Source organism: Barbus barbus, assembly GCF_936440315.1.
Source record: "Barbus barbus genome assembly, chromosome: 15".
Lineage (NCBI taxonomy): Eukaryota > Metazoa > Chordata > Actinopteri > Cypriniformes > Cyprinidae > Barbus > Barbus barbus.
Window position 1 is genome coordinate 10,715,570 of NC_136743.1, and position 16,708 is coordinate 10,732,277.

At 40.9% G+C, this 16,708-nt stretch overlaps 1 protein-coding gene across 2 annotated transcripts in view; it reads left to right on the forward strand.

The window, feature by feature from the left end:
- skila (SKI-like proto-oncogene a) overlaps positions 1-15,549 on the forward strand; it is a 32,037-nt gene extending 16,488 nt beyond the window's left edge. The window contains exons 3-8 of one of the 2 annotated variants that reach the window (XM_079436160.1): positions 4,717-4,821; positions 6,641-6,726; positions 7,278-7,423; positions 9,143-9,405; positions 10,603-10,824; positions 13,459-15,549. In XM_079436160.1, the coding sequence (XP_079292286.1) occupies positions 4,717-4,821; positions 6,641-6,726; positions 7,278-7,423; positions 9,143-9,405; positions 10,603-10,824; positions 13,459-13,707 (1,071 nt within the window). In that variant the 3' untranslated portion in view covers positions 13,708-15,549. The remainder of the gene's footprint in view (positions 1-4,716; positions 4,822-6,640; positions 6,727-7,277; positions 7,424-9,142; positions 9,406-10,602; positions 10,825-13,458) is intronic. The other variant, XM_079436161.1, reaches the window with a different exon arrangement.
- The last annotated feature ends 1,159 nt before the right edge of the window (positions 15,550-16,708 follow it).

Here is a 16,708-nt window from a genome sequence, read left to right on the forward strand (position 1 = left end):
TATGTGTATGCAAAACCAGTCTGGCCATGAGCACTTCCAGGTCTGCTTTCACTACTGAATTCACTCCTGAATGATTTAGGTGACAACTTGTTTACTGCTGAAAGAAACCAAATTGTTGCTGGATTTATTCACAGGTTTGGGAGTGACTCTATTCTGTACACACATTGGTTCTTATTCAAGTAAACAAGTGGGAAAATAATTTGTGTAAATTGTATTCATGCATTCTTGCATTAGTTATTACATTCATTTCAGTAGGACAATTTACATATGAATTAATTTACATTTAAATTCATCTGCTTGTGTTTTATGAAAAATATCCATGGAATGACAATTTAGTGTAGTGTCCAACATACTATAATATTCCTGTTCTGCCATACCGTTGTTCAAAAGTTGAGTTGGTACAAATTTTCTTTTTAAATGTTTTTAAAAGAAGTCACTTATGTTTATCAAGGCTGCATTTGTTTGATCAAAAATACAGTAGAAATTGTAGTATTGTGAAATATTTGTACAGTTTAAAGTTAACAATTTTGTATTTGAATATATTTCAAAAACGCTATTTATTTCTGTGATGGCAAAGCTGAATTTTCAGCAGCTATTACTCCAGTCTTCAGTGTCACATGATGCATCTAATATGTTGATTTTATGTTGAACAATTATTTCCTCTTATTATTATTCATATTAAAATAGCTGCTAAATATTTTTGTGGAAATCATTATACTTTTTTCATGATTCTTTGAATAAAATGCTTAAAATAGAAATCTAATTGGATTGAATTTTCATAAAATTTAAAATGACTTTACTGTCTATTTTGATCAATTTAAAGCATCCTTTTCGAGTATATTAATTAACTTATTAGTATTAATTTATTTATTAAAAAACTTACTGACCCCAAAACATTTGAACTGTAGTGTATATCTGCACATTAACCATGTTCTTAATGTGATTGTTGCATCGTTTTTTAAATTTTTTTATTTCACTGAGGACCTACAAATAACGTGACCCTAGCAGAGATTAAATGTAATATTTTACATTCAATGGTAAAGAAAAACAGAGAAATTGTCACCATTTCAGATCTCTCTTTGGTTCCCTCTCTTCCTCCGTTTTATCTCCTTAGCCTGCATCAAGTTGGCCTACTTTTGTCCACAATCCAGCCCACATGGAAAAGATGCCTCATCAGTATACCACAGAGCGCACTGAGCACTGAGTCCCACAATGCAGTGCACAACACTTTTCTAGTCTGACAAATGAAACGGAAGTAATAACCTTACTGATTTTCATGACTCATTATTTGATGTGACATTCTTACACACACTTGTATTACAATTGCTTAACAAACTGCTGACAGAGTTTTGTCCAATTATTCCATTGTTTATTTACCTTCATGTTCTTCAAAACCTGAATGACCGACTTTCTTCTAAGCAGAATTTACTTTTTTGGGTGATATAGCTCCCAAAGAACATGAGACAACATAGTATACTACTGTTTAAAACCCTTATATAGTATGTAATAAACAACATGCTAGTCTATCATTCGTTTTCAGATTATAAATCATTTGCACACTTTTTCTAAATAAACCTACATTTTTCCGCCATACACCCAGCTTACATATGTCCTCTTTCGTTTCTTTCCTGCAGTGCTAATGATGTGTGAATAGGAGACCTGTGTAGGGGGTACAGTGAGGGGCCCCAGCAGCCCTCTGTGTGTTTGTGACTGAAAACTGCATGTTTGCACTGCATTTCGCTTTATAAGTACCCTCTGCCAGAGCTGCAACAGATGGACACACAATCACCCTCGTGTGCCGTCTTTCACACGAATTGTGCTAAACTGTGTGTGTGTGTGTGTGTGTGTGTGTGTGAGGTACTTACAATGAAAAATCTACCCGCGAGTCCACACACACACTCACAAATTTTCACAAATTATATGCTTTTACACACATCTACACATCAGAAAAAAAAGTTAAATGGCATTCCTACGGTACACACTTGCGCTCTCTCAAAGGTCATTGCGTTGTATGACAGGTGTGAGGCCGGCCTAGATAAGATTCATCATCAGCCCGTATGGCTCGTAATTCCCCACTAACGGCGTAGCTCATAAAACGTGCTCGTGCGGGAACTGCAAAGACCTTGCGTGTGTTTATGACTCTTTCCTGTCAACCTCTGTGCGTACAGTTGTTGTTTTTTAGCTGTTTTTGCCAGGGGATCTCCGTAGTTAGTAATTCAGCGATGCGGTCAGGCGTGCACATGTTACAGCATTCATTGTCAATGAGCCAAAGTGGAATTTGTGTTTGTGTGTCAGTGACCTCATTGTGCCTGTTTCGAGGGAGCGCACGTGAATTTGAGGGGGGTTTAAAACGTTAGATCTAGGATGTTGTTTTGGTGCTCAGGTTAGCGAGCTGACGTGGGCGTGCGAGAGATCCAGGGCGCAGAGGAAACGGCACGGACTCTGGTGCTGAAGATCGAGGGGTGTGTGCGTGCGAACATGCATGCGCTGATGAGTTCGGAGCAGTGGGGAACGTTTCAAATGAGTGAGCTGCAGGAATGCTAACTCCCACCGTTGCTGATGTGGGCCGCCTTCCTCTCTCACACACAATTTTGCAGTTTTGAATATCACGTAGGTTTGTGACAAACAGGCTTTGTGTCCTCTGGGTGTTTGTGTGTTATTGTTCTGAACGCATGTCGCGTCGTGAGGGATTTGTGGTAGTTACATTTGTCAACTGTGCACAAGTACGTAGTGTTACAGAGTACGATTGTGTGTGTGTGGGGCTTTAACATACGAATTAAAAAGAGATTAGAGTGGCTGAGGTGTTGCGTCCCTGCAAGAGAGCGTGGAGAGAAACTCATAACAACCTTATCCGTAGGATTTGGAATTTGAGAAATAACCGTTCAAGAAAACTGTAATTTATAAACTGTGCATTACAACGGCCTTGTAAGCAGGTGCTTTCTTACCACTTAGTTTATATATCACGTCACGCTTATATGGTAGATTTATATCGCGTATCTCATGTTTGTGCATTTGAGAGCATGAGACACCTGTTCCAGTGTAATTTTCTCATGTCCTTGAGGAGAACAGTGCAATAACTCTCTCAGTAAACAGCGCCCACAGCTTTCGCACAACTATCCCAATCACTACTCTCACGTGTGCTGCAGGCCAGCTAGATAAATCCTCTTGTTTTTGTTTGTTTTGCTCTAAGGTCTTGCGTCAAGGCTGCACTGCTTTTACCGTGGTACAGCGGATTGGAAGCGCTAATATGAAACGGTGCATGTGGCGTCTCTATGGCTATGTTCAAAATAGCATACTACTTTTGCTGTTTCTGCTGGATATAAAGTGTATATCTATACTCTGCATAATATGATCATTTTCAGTATGCACAGCATCCCCACATGACCTAATATGAAATGTGCTGTGTCTAACGGTGTCCCACAATGCAACGCACTTGATTTGACCTTCTATTTCTAGTATGATGAATGAATTAGGACTATTATCTTAACATCTTTTGCATGACTCGTTTGATTGGACTGCCAAGACACTTTTTTGCTCAATTTGCATAATGGATTAGAAATCCATATTTGTTTCCTGAGATAAATATGGTTATGGACTCCAGTTGATTAATTAAACATGATTAATCCTTGTGTCTTTGTGGCATGCTAATGTTTAAAATTTTATTGTGCGTTCTATTTCATATACTGTATATAATTTCTGTTACGTTGCAATAATAAAATCACTCAAAAAAGGTGTGTATACTATTTTTATACAGTGTGTGTACTGTGCAGTGTGTTCCAAACATAGCATATTGAACCAGTTTTAAACATTAGAATTGCATACTTGGCTCTCGAGGGACAAGAACTCCCATCGCAGACTGTAAACATAAAGGAGATAGATTGGAGACTGCGTGATTGCATGTGTCACGGCTGAGGAGGGAGTGTTGGCTGGGCCGTGAAGTGTGGAGAGATGGGCCGACAGACATAGTGTGTGGGCTTGTCAAGGTTAGATGGGCTCACCACTGCAGTGTGCTCATTGTTCCTGCCCCCCCTCAGCAGCCGCCCACCCCTCCCTTGTGCTGCAGTCCTCCTCTTCCCTCAAGAAAAACAGCCCTATCTCCTACGTGCACGTTTTCTTGCGTTTAGCGCAAATGTGTGGGGTTGCCATGTCATGTTGTGCAACGACATCGTCATTCATTCTTCAGGCTACAGGAAACAGGAGATCCCGCTGTCTGCAGGAAGTTGTAATTTACTCCAGATAAAACATGTTCTTCCTCCTTTGGCACTCACCCAGTCACTACTGTTAGTGTCTCTGTGATGGAGGGACGAGGATGTGCGTTGCGCTTTCTGGTTTGCTCTGCCAAATAGAGGATGTTACGGATTGTAAACATTAGAAATGCACATATGAATCACACACAGTCATAAGAAGTGAACAGTTGTTATGTTGGATGAATGTAAGGTCTCTATCCTTCTGTGTCAGCTATATTAAGCTCTGTCTGAGTCTGACAACCATCAGTGCGGAGCTTGCCCTGGATTCATGGTGTGTGACTTGCGCGCACACATGTATAATCCTCGCAGCGTGTTTGCCGAACACGTTGAGCAGAGGAGGTGACGGACAGATTGAATGTGGTGATTCGTGCACAAGCTCTGTGATTATCAGATGTATTACATGTCTGAACGCTTGCAGCTAAGTGTTAACACTTGTGCTCATAAAGCATGTGTTTGTGTTTTCTCACAGAAGGTGGTGGATGACGACAGTCACGGGAGGAAGTCCAGTCCTGCACCCTGCCCACCTAACAGCAAGCTGTCTGATAGCATCCTGGAGAAAAAGGTACCATCTAAGGTACTGCATCATTTTACAACAAAGTCCATTTAATGCAAGTCAGGCTACTCGACGGGGATCTTGGCATTGCTCCCGGGCAGATATTTTCTATCTAAGCAATAGGCCTGCAAGTACATGATCATGTGTGCTTGAATCTAAAATCTCCAAAACTGTTTAGTGTGTAATAACAGTTCAATCACTAATAAGAAACGTTATTTCTTAAATTAAGCTTCTTTAGCGGAAATTAGGCTAATAAGGCAGTGTACAGTGGGACTTCCTTTCCTACAGCCATTTCTCTGAGCATTGCCATTTCTCCAAATGAATTGTTCTTCAAGTGGCCCGTCTCCTGCTTGTCTCTGTTTACACACAGGCACAGAACAGCCTCCCCGTTTATCCACACACACCCTCTTCCTCATAGAGTCAGAAGCAGGAAACAGCTTCTCTCTATCTTACTCACTCATACTCATCGCAGGCCTCAAACCCGACCTCACCCTTCTCACCCACCCCCTAGACAACTCCCACATTCACACCCCTTCCTCTCATTTTCTCTTTCAGTCACACATTCATTCAGAAATATCTAATTTCACACACAAAAGAGCCCCAACAGCCATCTGGGTGTCACCTTGTGGCCTTCCTTTCTTATTTCGGGTGGTGATTTTGGGTTGACCTAATCACAATTGGGCAGGGTCAGGTGAAACAGGGTCCAAACTGTTTCATGCAAACCACTTTCAGTGGAGGGCATTGTTTATTATTAACACACTACAGTTCAAAAGTTTGAGTTCGGCAATTTTAGGTAAGAAGTCTCTTATGCTCACCAAGGCTGCATTTATTTGATCGAAAATACAGAAACAGTAGTATTGTGAAAATATTATGGAAATTTTAAATATATTTATATAATATAATAATAAATTTTAAAATGTAATTAATTTCTCTAATGGCAAAGCTTAATTTTCAACATCCATTACCTCAGTCTTGATCACATGGAATCACATGATCCTTCAAAAACCATTGGAATATGCTGATTTGGTGCTCAAAAACATATTTTCTTATTATCTATGTTGAAAACAGTTATTCTGCTTAATATTTGTGTGGAAACTTTATAAAGTTTTTATATTCTAACATTTTTAAATTATTTTTAATTATTTTATTTGGATACATTTTTAAGGGTAGTGTATTTTTCAGGTGATTCGTTTGAAATGGGATGACGTTAAATGCAGGTGTACGTGAAGTCCAAAATATTTGACTTTTGACTGCATTGTGCTTATAGTGTAAATATTAATTCACTAGACAGTAGTCACGCAATCAGAGGCCGTCCTCTCAAAATACGTTCACATGAGACACATCTGAGACGCATCTTTAAAACAGAGCCACACTCTTCCCCAGTATTCCTCAACCAGCCTGTATATCAACAATCAACAGCCAGAAACCCAACCGGGCTGTTTCACTTAATGCCGTCTTTCTCTTATCCTCTTCATTAATGCTCTACCTGTCAGCCTGTGCTATGTGGCCACTGATGGATGAGTTCTTCTCATGCATACATGATATTACAGCAGGATGTTTGTACTGCTCTCTTTAGTTTACTCTGCTTCAGGCATCCTCACTCCCCTCACCAAGTTTCCCGCTGTGTGTTTGTACATTTGTGTGTAATTATTGCTGTCCGACTGCTCCTGCGCAAATGCGCTTGATAATCTGTGTAATGAAACCTTAAAGAACTTCTGTAGTATTCATGTACAAATATGTGTAGACATGTATTTTAATGCAGCTCAAACAGTCCATTTCGTATTCAAACGGTCCTAAAGTGCTTCATTTAATATTGATACACACTTGTTTGTGTGTACAGGGCAACTTGCAATCTTCACTGGTGTTCAGTCGACTGTTTCCTGACATCAAAGAGGAACCAGGACAAGGGCCCATCATCCACCCAAGGTACGGCCCTTTTTCCCCAGTATTTCCTTGTTCCAGGATCATAAAAGAAGTGGATATCATAATATGGGCAAAATCCCATAGATGGAGCTTATCTAGGGTTTCTGGGGAAACCTGGGTCTCTTTGGTTTGAACCTGCAAGCGTTGACCCTAGAAACACCATAGCAGTGCTCTGTCAACCAATCACAACACCCTAGCATTCTGATGCCATTTGTACCACTCATCTTTTTACAGTGTTAAAATGTAATTAAGATTTATAGTTGCAAACCTCATAAGAGAATAACAGCACTTGACCTGAAGGTCCAGAGTCAGTTGACAAGATAAAAAGGGATCAAATTGCATCGCCACACTTCAACTAGAACCTTTTTAAAAAATGTTAATTTTTCCCAGTCTGATCTGATTATTGCGATTAACTCTGTAGTGCATCATTACCTGCTCAGCTGTACGTGTGAAAAGTGTTGCTCTCTGAGAGAAACAATTCTCCTGATATTGTTGGAGTTTTTAGTTTCAGCGTTGTATGTGCACCAGCCTGAGGGTGTTTGTTATGTTTGCAGTTACTACCTGTACACTTATGATAAGATGGTGGCCCCTAACGTGTCCCTGCGGAAGGAGGGGGAAGTGAGCCATGAGGTTCTGGGGGCCCTGCTCAAGCAACACTACAGCAGGAGAACACTGACCCACGACAGCCAGCCCACCACAGGTCAGTACCCCCGCACTCTTTAGTTATCCTTGTAAATGAATGCACATGCATGCACAAGAATGATGTGCTGTTAAAGGTCAGAAGTTTATGGGCATGAATGTGGTTGACTCACTTAAAGGGTGAGGAGCTGCTGAGAGTGTCTTGCTAATGATTAATACAACTCACATTTTATAGTTGCCAGTGAAGAGAAAGAGAATGAAAAGAGGCCGCTGTCCTTGCAAGTGTCATATCGCTCTAGTGTGCTGGGGGAGGGATCTCTCCAGTCTCCACCGCAGCACGCCACATTTCCTCCCGTCCTGTCTCTCTCTCGTTTTCCTTTTTTCTCTGTGCCTTACTCATCCTTTTTTTTCACTTTTTGATCCTCTTTCAACCCCCTCTGGCCCACTGCTCACCTCGCTTTCTCTTTTTCTTTTTTTTTTCTTATCTCTTTCTGTCATCTCCCTTCAGTGTACATGTTCTCCATCCTGGCTCCCCTTTTCTCTTTCTCCCTGTCTCTCTTCTTCAGTCTGTTTCTTTTTCATCCGTGTACTTGTTCTCCATTCTGGCTCCTCCATCTCGCATCATTCTTTGTTCAGTTTATCCGTTCTCCCTCTTGGCTCCCCTTCTCTTTATTCTCAGTTTGTCTCACTTCCTTTATATACGCCCAGTCTCCATTCTGACTCCAATGTCTCTCGTCTCTTTCTTCCATGTACCCGTTCTCCATCCTGGGTTCCCCTTTTTTCTCTCTCTTTCTTCTGTCTCTCTTCGTCAGTCAGTTTTTTTTTTTTTTTTTTTTTCTTCCATGCACCCGTTCTCCATTCTGACTCCTCCATCTCTCATCTTTCTTTCTTCAGTTTACCCGTTCTCCATCTTGGCTCCCCCTCTCTTTATTCTCAGTTTGTCTCTCTCTATCTTTATATACACCCAGTCTCCATTTTGACTCCCATGGCTCTCGTCTCTCTTTTTCTTCTATGTACTTGCTCTCCATTCTGGCTCCATCTCTCATCTTTCTTTCTTCAGTATGCCCATTCTCCATCCTGGCTCCCCTTTAGTTTATTTTTTTTTTTTTGTTTTAATCTATACCACTGTCGTCCATGTATCTCTTGTATCCAGGTGCCCTCTGTCTCTCTTCCTTCAATCTGTCTCTCTTTCTTCAGTATACTCCTCCTCCGTCTTGCCACTTTCTTTATATACAACCAGTCTCCATCCTGACTCCCCTGTCTCTTTTTCTTCCACGTGCCCGTTCTCCATCCTGGCTCCCTCGTGTCCCTTCCGTCTCTCGTTCTCCTTCTCTGACTCATTCTTTTGAGTGTGACAGACAGGTCTTAGTCACAGTAGAGGCTAGCAGCAGAGCGAGGCTGTTATTCGGCTCTGCAGTGCCAGACCTGCAGCCTGCCTGTCCTACATTTAAATGAGCTGTATCTCTCTTGCTCTCTCTGTTCCTTTGGACTCCCGTATTCCTCATCTAAACACACATGCTAGACTGCTGCTGTTTGCCTAGTGCAGGTGATGTGTATGTAGAGCATGTGTTGCCCCTTAGCAGCATTACAAAATTACTTTAGATCGAGAAATTCTCAACATGTCTCACATTTCTGTGTGATACTTCCAGCGCTTCCCCTCTACGCTGACCTTCAAAGAGAGACACCCACAGAGAATTAGTCACACAGACTTTCAGGACATGACAGATAAGGTGTGTGTGATTGCATGAGTGTGGTTAACTATTTCTTCTCTTTCCCTCAGATCTTCCCACATCTCCTTCCTCCATTGCAGAGGAGGCCAAATCCCACCACGCGGGCGAAGCAAACGAGCGCCGCCAACCTCCTCCGTCAGTCGCCATGGAGACCAGCCCGGGCGGCAAGCAGCACGCCCCCATTCCCACAGAGGGCAAAGACAGTGGAGCGGAGGACGACAAGGACAGGATCATGCTGGAGATCGTACAGATGTACCGGCGGCAGCAAGAAAAGCTTAATTCCACCCTTCAGAAACAGCTGCAGCTGGAGATGGTGAGACAGTCAGATTAGACCAATCATCCCTTCCTGAGTCACAGAGGCTCTGTCCGAAACCTTAATGAGCTGTCTGCTGTCTACATCGGCTTCTAAGGAAGCAACATATCTCATAAGTAACCTGTTGGCTTCGTACACCATATGCTGCCTAACGACACGTTACAAACTCAGATATGTTGATCCCCTTGCGACAGACCCCCATCCTTACAATTTTAAGTCAGCAATTTTATTTTTGTGCAAAGACCTTGCTTATATATATTTTTTGAAAAACACAGTATGTCAATGTTGTTTCTAAAATTAATTGCTTTTTAGTGTCGTAAAAATTTAAATATTTTTTTCTTTTTAAATTCTAATAAGTCAACTGTATCTTTTTCTGCTCTCTAATAGGATAATATAAGATGGAACAAAAAATATTTCTGTTAAAAAGATTAGTTGAGTCAGCGCTACGGGCGTCCCAAGTTCGAATCCTGACTCGAGGACCTTTCCTGATCCTGCCCCCTATCTCTATCCCACTTCACTTCCTGTCAGTTCAGTATGTGTATATATATATATATTAGAGATTAGATGCCATTTTTAATTTCACATGAAAAATTAAAGGTTTTGTGAAATTAAAAATGGCATCTAACCTAAGTTGAAAAGCTGAGTACAAAGAATAGATCGCAAACATGTAATCAATGAAATAGTAAATTTTTTTTATTAGATTTTTATCTGCACATTATATATACATTGTATATGCGCACATTTATGCATTTCCTGCTGCCATTTTGGAAGGAAATTATCATTAAGTTTTTTATATTGCGTCTGGCATTGCCTCATCTGTGAAATGATACATGCGATTCTGCCCTAGATTTTGGCCTAAACGGGTTATCTTAAAACGCAGCGTGATTTTCTTGCCTTCTGCTTGGAGCAGCCTTCATGTTGGGTGCACGCCTGTGTTGTTTAAAAATGCTCCTCTAAATAGGCAGCTCACTAGAGATTGGAATAGAGCCAAGGAGATGGACTAGTTGTGTATCAGAGAAGCTCTTTTGTGCTCCTGTGAAAAGCGAGAGACCTTGTTATAGTGAGAGTAAAGGTGAAGGCCAGAGCAAAAAGGAGTATGTTCCAGTTGAGCTTTATCACCCCTGACTCGTCCACTACAAACCCTCGACCTTTGCTGTACATTGTTTGACGCTTGTCTTGATGTGCGTGTGTGTGCAGGAGCTGGAGGCAGTGCGCGGGGGCGAGGCAGCCAGGCTGAGGGAGTTGTCTGCGGATCAACTGGAGCTGCAGAACGAGCTGGAGGCGGTGCACACTGAGCATGCTCAGAGACTGGGGGAGGTGCGGCAGGAGCAGAGACAGCTGGAACACCGACTGGAGCAGCTCAGGCAACAGAGCTGCGCCTGCCAACCAAAAGAGCAGGAGGCGCAGTACAACGCGCAGGTACATGCGTTGACCGCAGCAGAGCCTCACAGCACGCTCAGAATGACTGTGTGATGCAATGATAAACTATACCCAGTGTGAATTATTCCTGTACCCAATGCAATATGCTGCATGGATCAGCGCAGCTCATCTGTGTGTGGGAGGGATTCAGTAACAGGAAGACAGATACGCACGCACACTGATGGAGATGGAGAGCCAGTGTCTGACTGATTTGCACACTGGGCCTGAATTCTGCATTTCAACTATCAATTAGGGCAGTGGTGCTCAAACATTTTAAATCACATATCCAGTCTAATCAAATCAGACTGTCTAAATACTGTTGATTTTATTAGCAATTTAAGTAACATTTGCATGTAATTTTTACTATTATTCATTTGATTTTGTGTGTTTGCTTTTATTGTTGCTAAATGAAGGGGTAAATGGAGTCTATGACTCTAGAAAAAATGTTCGATAATAAAAAATTACACCTAAAATAATTAAGCAGTAATTAGCAATGTTGCCATGAAATAAAAAAGTGCAATGGAATAAATAATAATAATAATAATAATAAAAATGATCAATTATACATATCAGATTACTTAAAATGAAAACTGAAAATACAGTTCGATAATAGCATATCAATAATACTATAATAACAGTGCATCAGATATCAAATCACTTTTCTAAAATTTTCTAAAAGTATAGACTTGCAGATGTAAATACATTAACTGCTCTAAAACATTTATAGTTGATGCACTGTTTTTCTTTATTGCATTTTTTGATTTTTCTTGTTTTCTTTCTTTAGCCTATATGGCTATATGCACAGTTCAGCATGCAAGCCTTTCAAAGTATACTCCTTTGCCCATGAGAATGGATTGATGCGTTCAGCGTGTGCACAGTATCCAGTGAACCGTTCTTTTCAAGCTCTCAAATCCCTCGCACATGCACTGTTGTCCATGCGGACATGAAATCTTAAAAAGGCGCTATACAGGTCCTTCTCAAAAAATTAGCATATTGTGATAAAGTTCATTATTTTCTGTAATGTACTGATAAACATTAGACTTTCATATATTTTAGATTCATTACAACACAACTGAAGTAGTTCAAGCCTTTTATTGTTTTAATATTGATGATTTTGGCATACAGCTCATGAAAACCCAAAATTCCTATCTCAAAAAATTTGCATATTTCATCCGACCAATAAAAGAATGGCCATTATGTTCATTTATGCACTCAATACTTGGTCGGGAATCCTTTTGCAGAAATGACTGCTTCAATGCGGCGTGGCATGGAGGCAATCAGCCTGTGGCACTGCTGAGGTGTTATGGAGGCCCAGGATGCTTCGATAGCGGCCTTAAGCTCATCCAGAGTGTTGGGTCTTGCGTCTCTCAACTTTCTCTTCACAATATCCCACAGATTCTCTATGGGGTTCAGGTCAGGAGAGTTGGCAGGCCAATTGAGCACAGTAATACCATGGTCAGTAAACCATTTACCAGTGGTTTTGGCACTGTGAGCAGGTGCCAGGTCGTGCTGAAAAATGAAATCTTCATCTCCATAAAGCTTTTCAGCAGATGGAAGCATGAAGTGCTCCAAAATCTCCTGATAGCTAGCTGCATTGACCCTGCCCTTGATAAAACACAGTGGACCAACACCAGCATCACTGACTGTGGGTACTTGACACTGGACTTAAGGCATTTTGGCATTTCCCTCTCCCCAGTCTTCCTCCAGACTCTGGCACCTTGATTTCCGAATGACATGCAAAATTTGCTTTCATCCGAAAAAAGTACTTTGGACCACTGAGCAACAGTCCAGTGCTGCTTCTCTGTAGCCCAGGTCAGGCGCTTCTGCCGCTGTTTCTGGTTCAAAAGTGGCTTGACCTGGGGAATGCGGCACCTGTAGCCCATTTCCTGCACACGCCTGTACACGGTGGCTCTGGATGTTTCTACTCCAGACTCAGTCCACTGCTTCCGCAGGTCCCCCAAGGTCTGGAATCGGTCCTTCTCCACAATCTTCCTCAGGGTCCGGTCACCTCTTCTCGTTGTGCTGCGTTTTCTGCCACACTTTTTCCTTCCCACAGACTTCCCACTGAGGTGCCTTGATACAGCACTCTGGGAACAGCCTATTCGTTCAGAAATTTCTTTCTGTGTCTTACCCTCTTGTTTGAGGGTGTCAATGATGGCCTTCTGGACAGCAGTCAGGTCGGCAGTCTTACCCATGATTGCGGTTTTGAGTAATGAACCAGGCTGGGAGTTTTTAAAAGCCTCAGGAATCTTTTGCAGGTGTTTAGAGTTAATTAGTTGATTCAGATGATTAGGTTAATAGCTCGTTTAGAGAACCTTTTCATGATATGCAAATTTTTTGAGAAAGGAATTTTGGGTTTTCATGAGCTGTATGCCAAAATCATCAATATTAAAACAATAAAAGGCTTGAACTACTTCAGTTGTGTTGTAATGAATCTAAAATATATGAAAGTCTAATGTTTATCAGTACATTACAGAAAATAATTAACTTTATCACAATATGCTAATTTTTTGAGAAGGACCTGTAGATTTGCTCTACTGCAGAAATCACTGGTACTCTGATTTTTTTTTTTTTGTATGAAATATTTTGTGCGTTTGTGTTGTGTTTGTAACCACGCTCTCGTTCTGTCCGCAGCTGTGTGAGCTTCGCTGCCGTCTGGAGCGTGCCGAGACAGAGAGGCAGGAACTGCAGGAGGAGCTCTGCAGAGAGCGGGAGGCCAGAGAGAAGCTGGAGCTCATGATCTCGCAGCTTCAGCAGCAGATGGTCCAGTCTGGCACCAAGGGGAGCCGCAGCACTAGCCCTGCCCAGCCCCCGACCCCTTCCGCAAGTCCCCAATCCCAGCATTCCCTCTCTTCACCGGCCCCTGAGGTAACCTCCAGATAAACTCGCCCCCCTCTCTCGCACACTTCCACGCCTGTAGCCCAGGAACACGCTCGCCCACTCCCTGCAGCGTCACAGACAAACACAAGACAACCTCTGCAGAAAAGAGCAGCTGCTTCCGTTTGTCTCGCACCACCACAAAAAAAGGCTTCATGTTTGTGTTTAATTTAAAAAGACTTTTCGTGTCACCCTGCCCTCGAACCAGTTGTTAAGCATTGTTTGGATGTACAAGTTTGTTTTAATTTATAGTCGTGCTGAGAGGCTGATGGGACAGTGGAGGTGTTTCTTTGTTGGACTTCTTGCCTCCTGTGGCATTGGGAAAGCGCTCGAGTACTTTTCTGCTCCCAGCTCTTTGGATACAGGAAACTGACACTCAGTAAATACTACCTGTGACACGAAGCCAAGGATGCCAAACGGCAAGACGCCAATGCCCTGCAGCAGCAAGAAACCATGTGGATGTTTACTTTTTATTTTCATTTTGTGTATTATCGTTTCCTACAGAAGAAATGGGAGAAGGCTTTTGTTAACGTCACAAAAATATCAGTAAAATATTATTATATAGCATATTTAAGTCATTATACTTAATACAAGTGATTCGGAAATGTAGAGGGGGCCCCTTATTGAGGCCCCTGGTTTAAGATCATAATCCTCCCCCTCTTCCTCTCCTTCTCCCCTCCATTTTCTTTCCCTGCCTGCCATTTTTCTTTTCAGTCTGGTGTTGATTATATGTTTCCTGTCTGCACTGCTGACCCTTTGCAGGCTGGTATATGACAAACAGCTCAGTTCATTCCTGCATGATGCAGTAAGCAAAGACTCACATTCGCCCCCTGCTGGAGAACACTATGAAACTCGGCCCCCATTTAACTACAGGCAGAAGCTTCAGGATAGTGCAGTCCACCTCACTCTGAGAGCATTGAAAGGATTCCTATAGTGCCAATAAGAACATACTGCTTGTAGTTGCTCAGAAATTGCGAGATCGACATCCGATCTTTAAACAAAGCACACAGTAGACCTTATATTTGTCCTTTTCTTAGCAAAGTATTCATTAGAAGTGCAATTGACGATGTCAATGAAGTACACAATCTCCCATAAACCTAAAGCTGATTTCTTTATTCATCTGAGAACTGCTAATAAAGTTCCTAGTTTTTGAATGCTGGATTCCAGGTTAAATGATTTGGGTGTTTAGCCTGAATTTTTTGCTTCATATACCCCTGTTATTCATTCATCTGTGTCATTATTCTGGATGACTGAACAAACAGGTCTGACAGGGAGAAGAAAAACAGACAGGGGGCCAAGGGAGGGATGAAAAGGAATTAATGCTGTCACGTTAGCTCCCAGCCACTGAGGGTTGAAGGAGGCACGCTTTGTCTCCACAGAATGGGGCAGCTGCCTCTGATGCCCACTCATACATCAACTGTTAGATGGATGAAGAAAGATGGACACAGGAAGTGAGGTGGTTTTGCCACTAGAGCAGTTTGTTCTTTCTTTCTTTTTCTTTCTTCTGTTCAGATTGGTTGTGTATCGTGAATCTAGGCTTCTTTCGTAATGTACATATCTCACTTAGAACATTCCACTGTGCACAACTCATCGGATTCACAATCAGCCAAGCCGCAGCAGTTTTCTAAACCTGATAATGTGTACAGTGCAAAACCTCTTAGATGCAAAAGAGGGAAACGTAAAGAAACACCCTGACTTATGTGAATACATCCAGCTATGAAGAATCAAAAAAACAAAACTATATTGTAAATGAGTGCTTTGCCATTTTTTTTAAACTTTTTTTTTTCTTGAAATTATTCAGAAATTATTTAATGTATTTACTAATAAAGCTTTATATACACGTTGTACATACAGTATTCTTTAATATATTAACTCAATTCTTATAAACAATCTTTCAAGGTTTCTGATCACATTTGAAAGAGCTAGGTGTAGGCCAAGTTCAATATTTTTAAAATTTTTTCCTTTCTTTTTTTTTTTTGCCTGATGAGTGATTGTTGATAAATTGTGTAAGGTGGTGTAGGGATGCATGATGCTCAGAACCTCTACACTCCATCCAGCGGGGAACGGGAACAGTGACTTATGCTGTCCAGTGCCTCAGTGTTTCCCTTCAGTGGGTCATTTCGTCCATTTCATTGGATCCCACTGAGATTGACAACCTGTTGTTATTTTGGTGGTGTTCAGCTTTTCCTCTTCCCCATTATTTATATATATATATATATATATATATATACACACCTATAAATATATTAAAAAAATTAAGAATGAAAAATTCTTAGAAAGAAGGGAGTGAAATAATGCATGTATTGTTAGCTACTATATTGTTATGCTAAAACACAGATTCATTATTGCTAAAATGCAGAAGCGAATTTTTTTTTTTTTTTTTTTTTTTTTTTCTCTCTCTATTCTCTCTCACACATGCGAACTTTCCAAAAACGTTACTCCATATTGTCTGAGAAGAGTAGTCTTTATGTAAATGGGCACAAAACGTGCTCAAGAGAATAATAAAGATGCTAGAAGCATTTGATATGAGAGACTGTTCGTGTACTGAAAAGAGCAATGTGTTTATATATATATATATATATATATATATATATATATATATATATATATATATATATATATATATATATATATATATATATATATATATATATATATATAGCTCTGATTTCATGTGTAGTTCTTTCGAGAGATTGTTTGTTTTGGCACTGTAATGCATTACTACAGTGTCGACTACAATTTCTGTACAATCAGTATTAGATTTCTTTTGTTTTCACCACAGTTACCTCTGTAGCAGCCAGTTTCAATGCTGTTTTTGATAGTTTTGGGTATTAAAATGTATTTCTGAAGCTTTCTAGAGTATACCTTTTCATTTGTAACGATTCTATGAAACCTGTAAATTGCATTTTGTACACAGGGGGGCGCTGTATATCTTCTATGTAGAATGCCATGTTAAATTTGAATTCTGGGCATAGGAATACAGTACTCTTTAGACTGTTGAAACAAC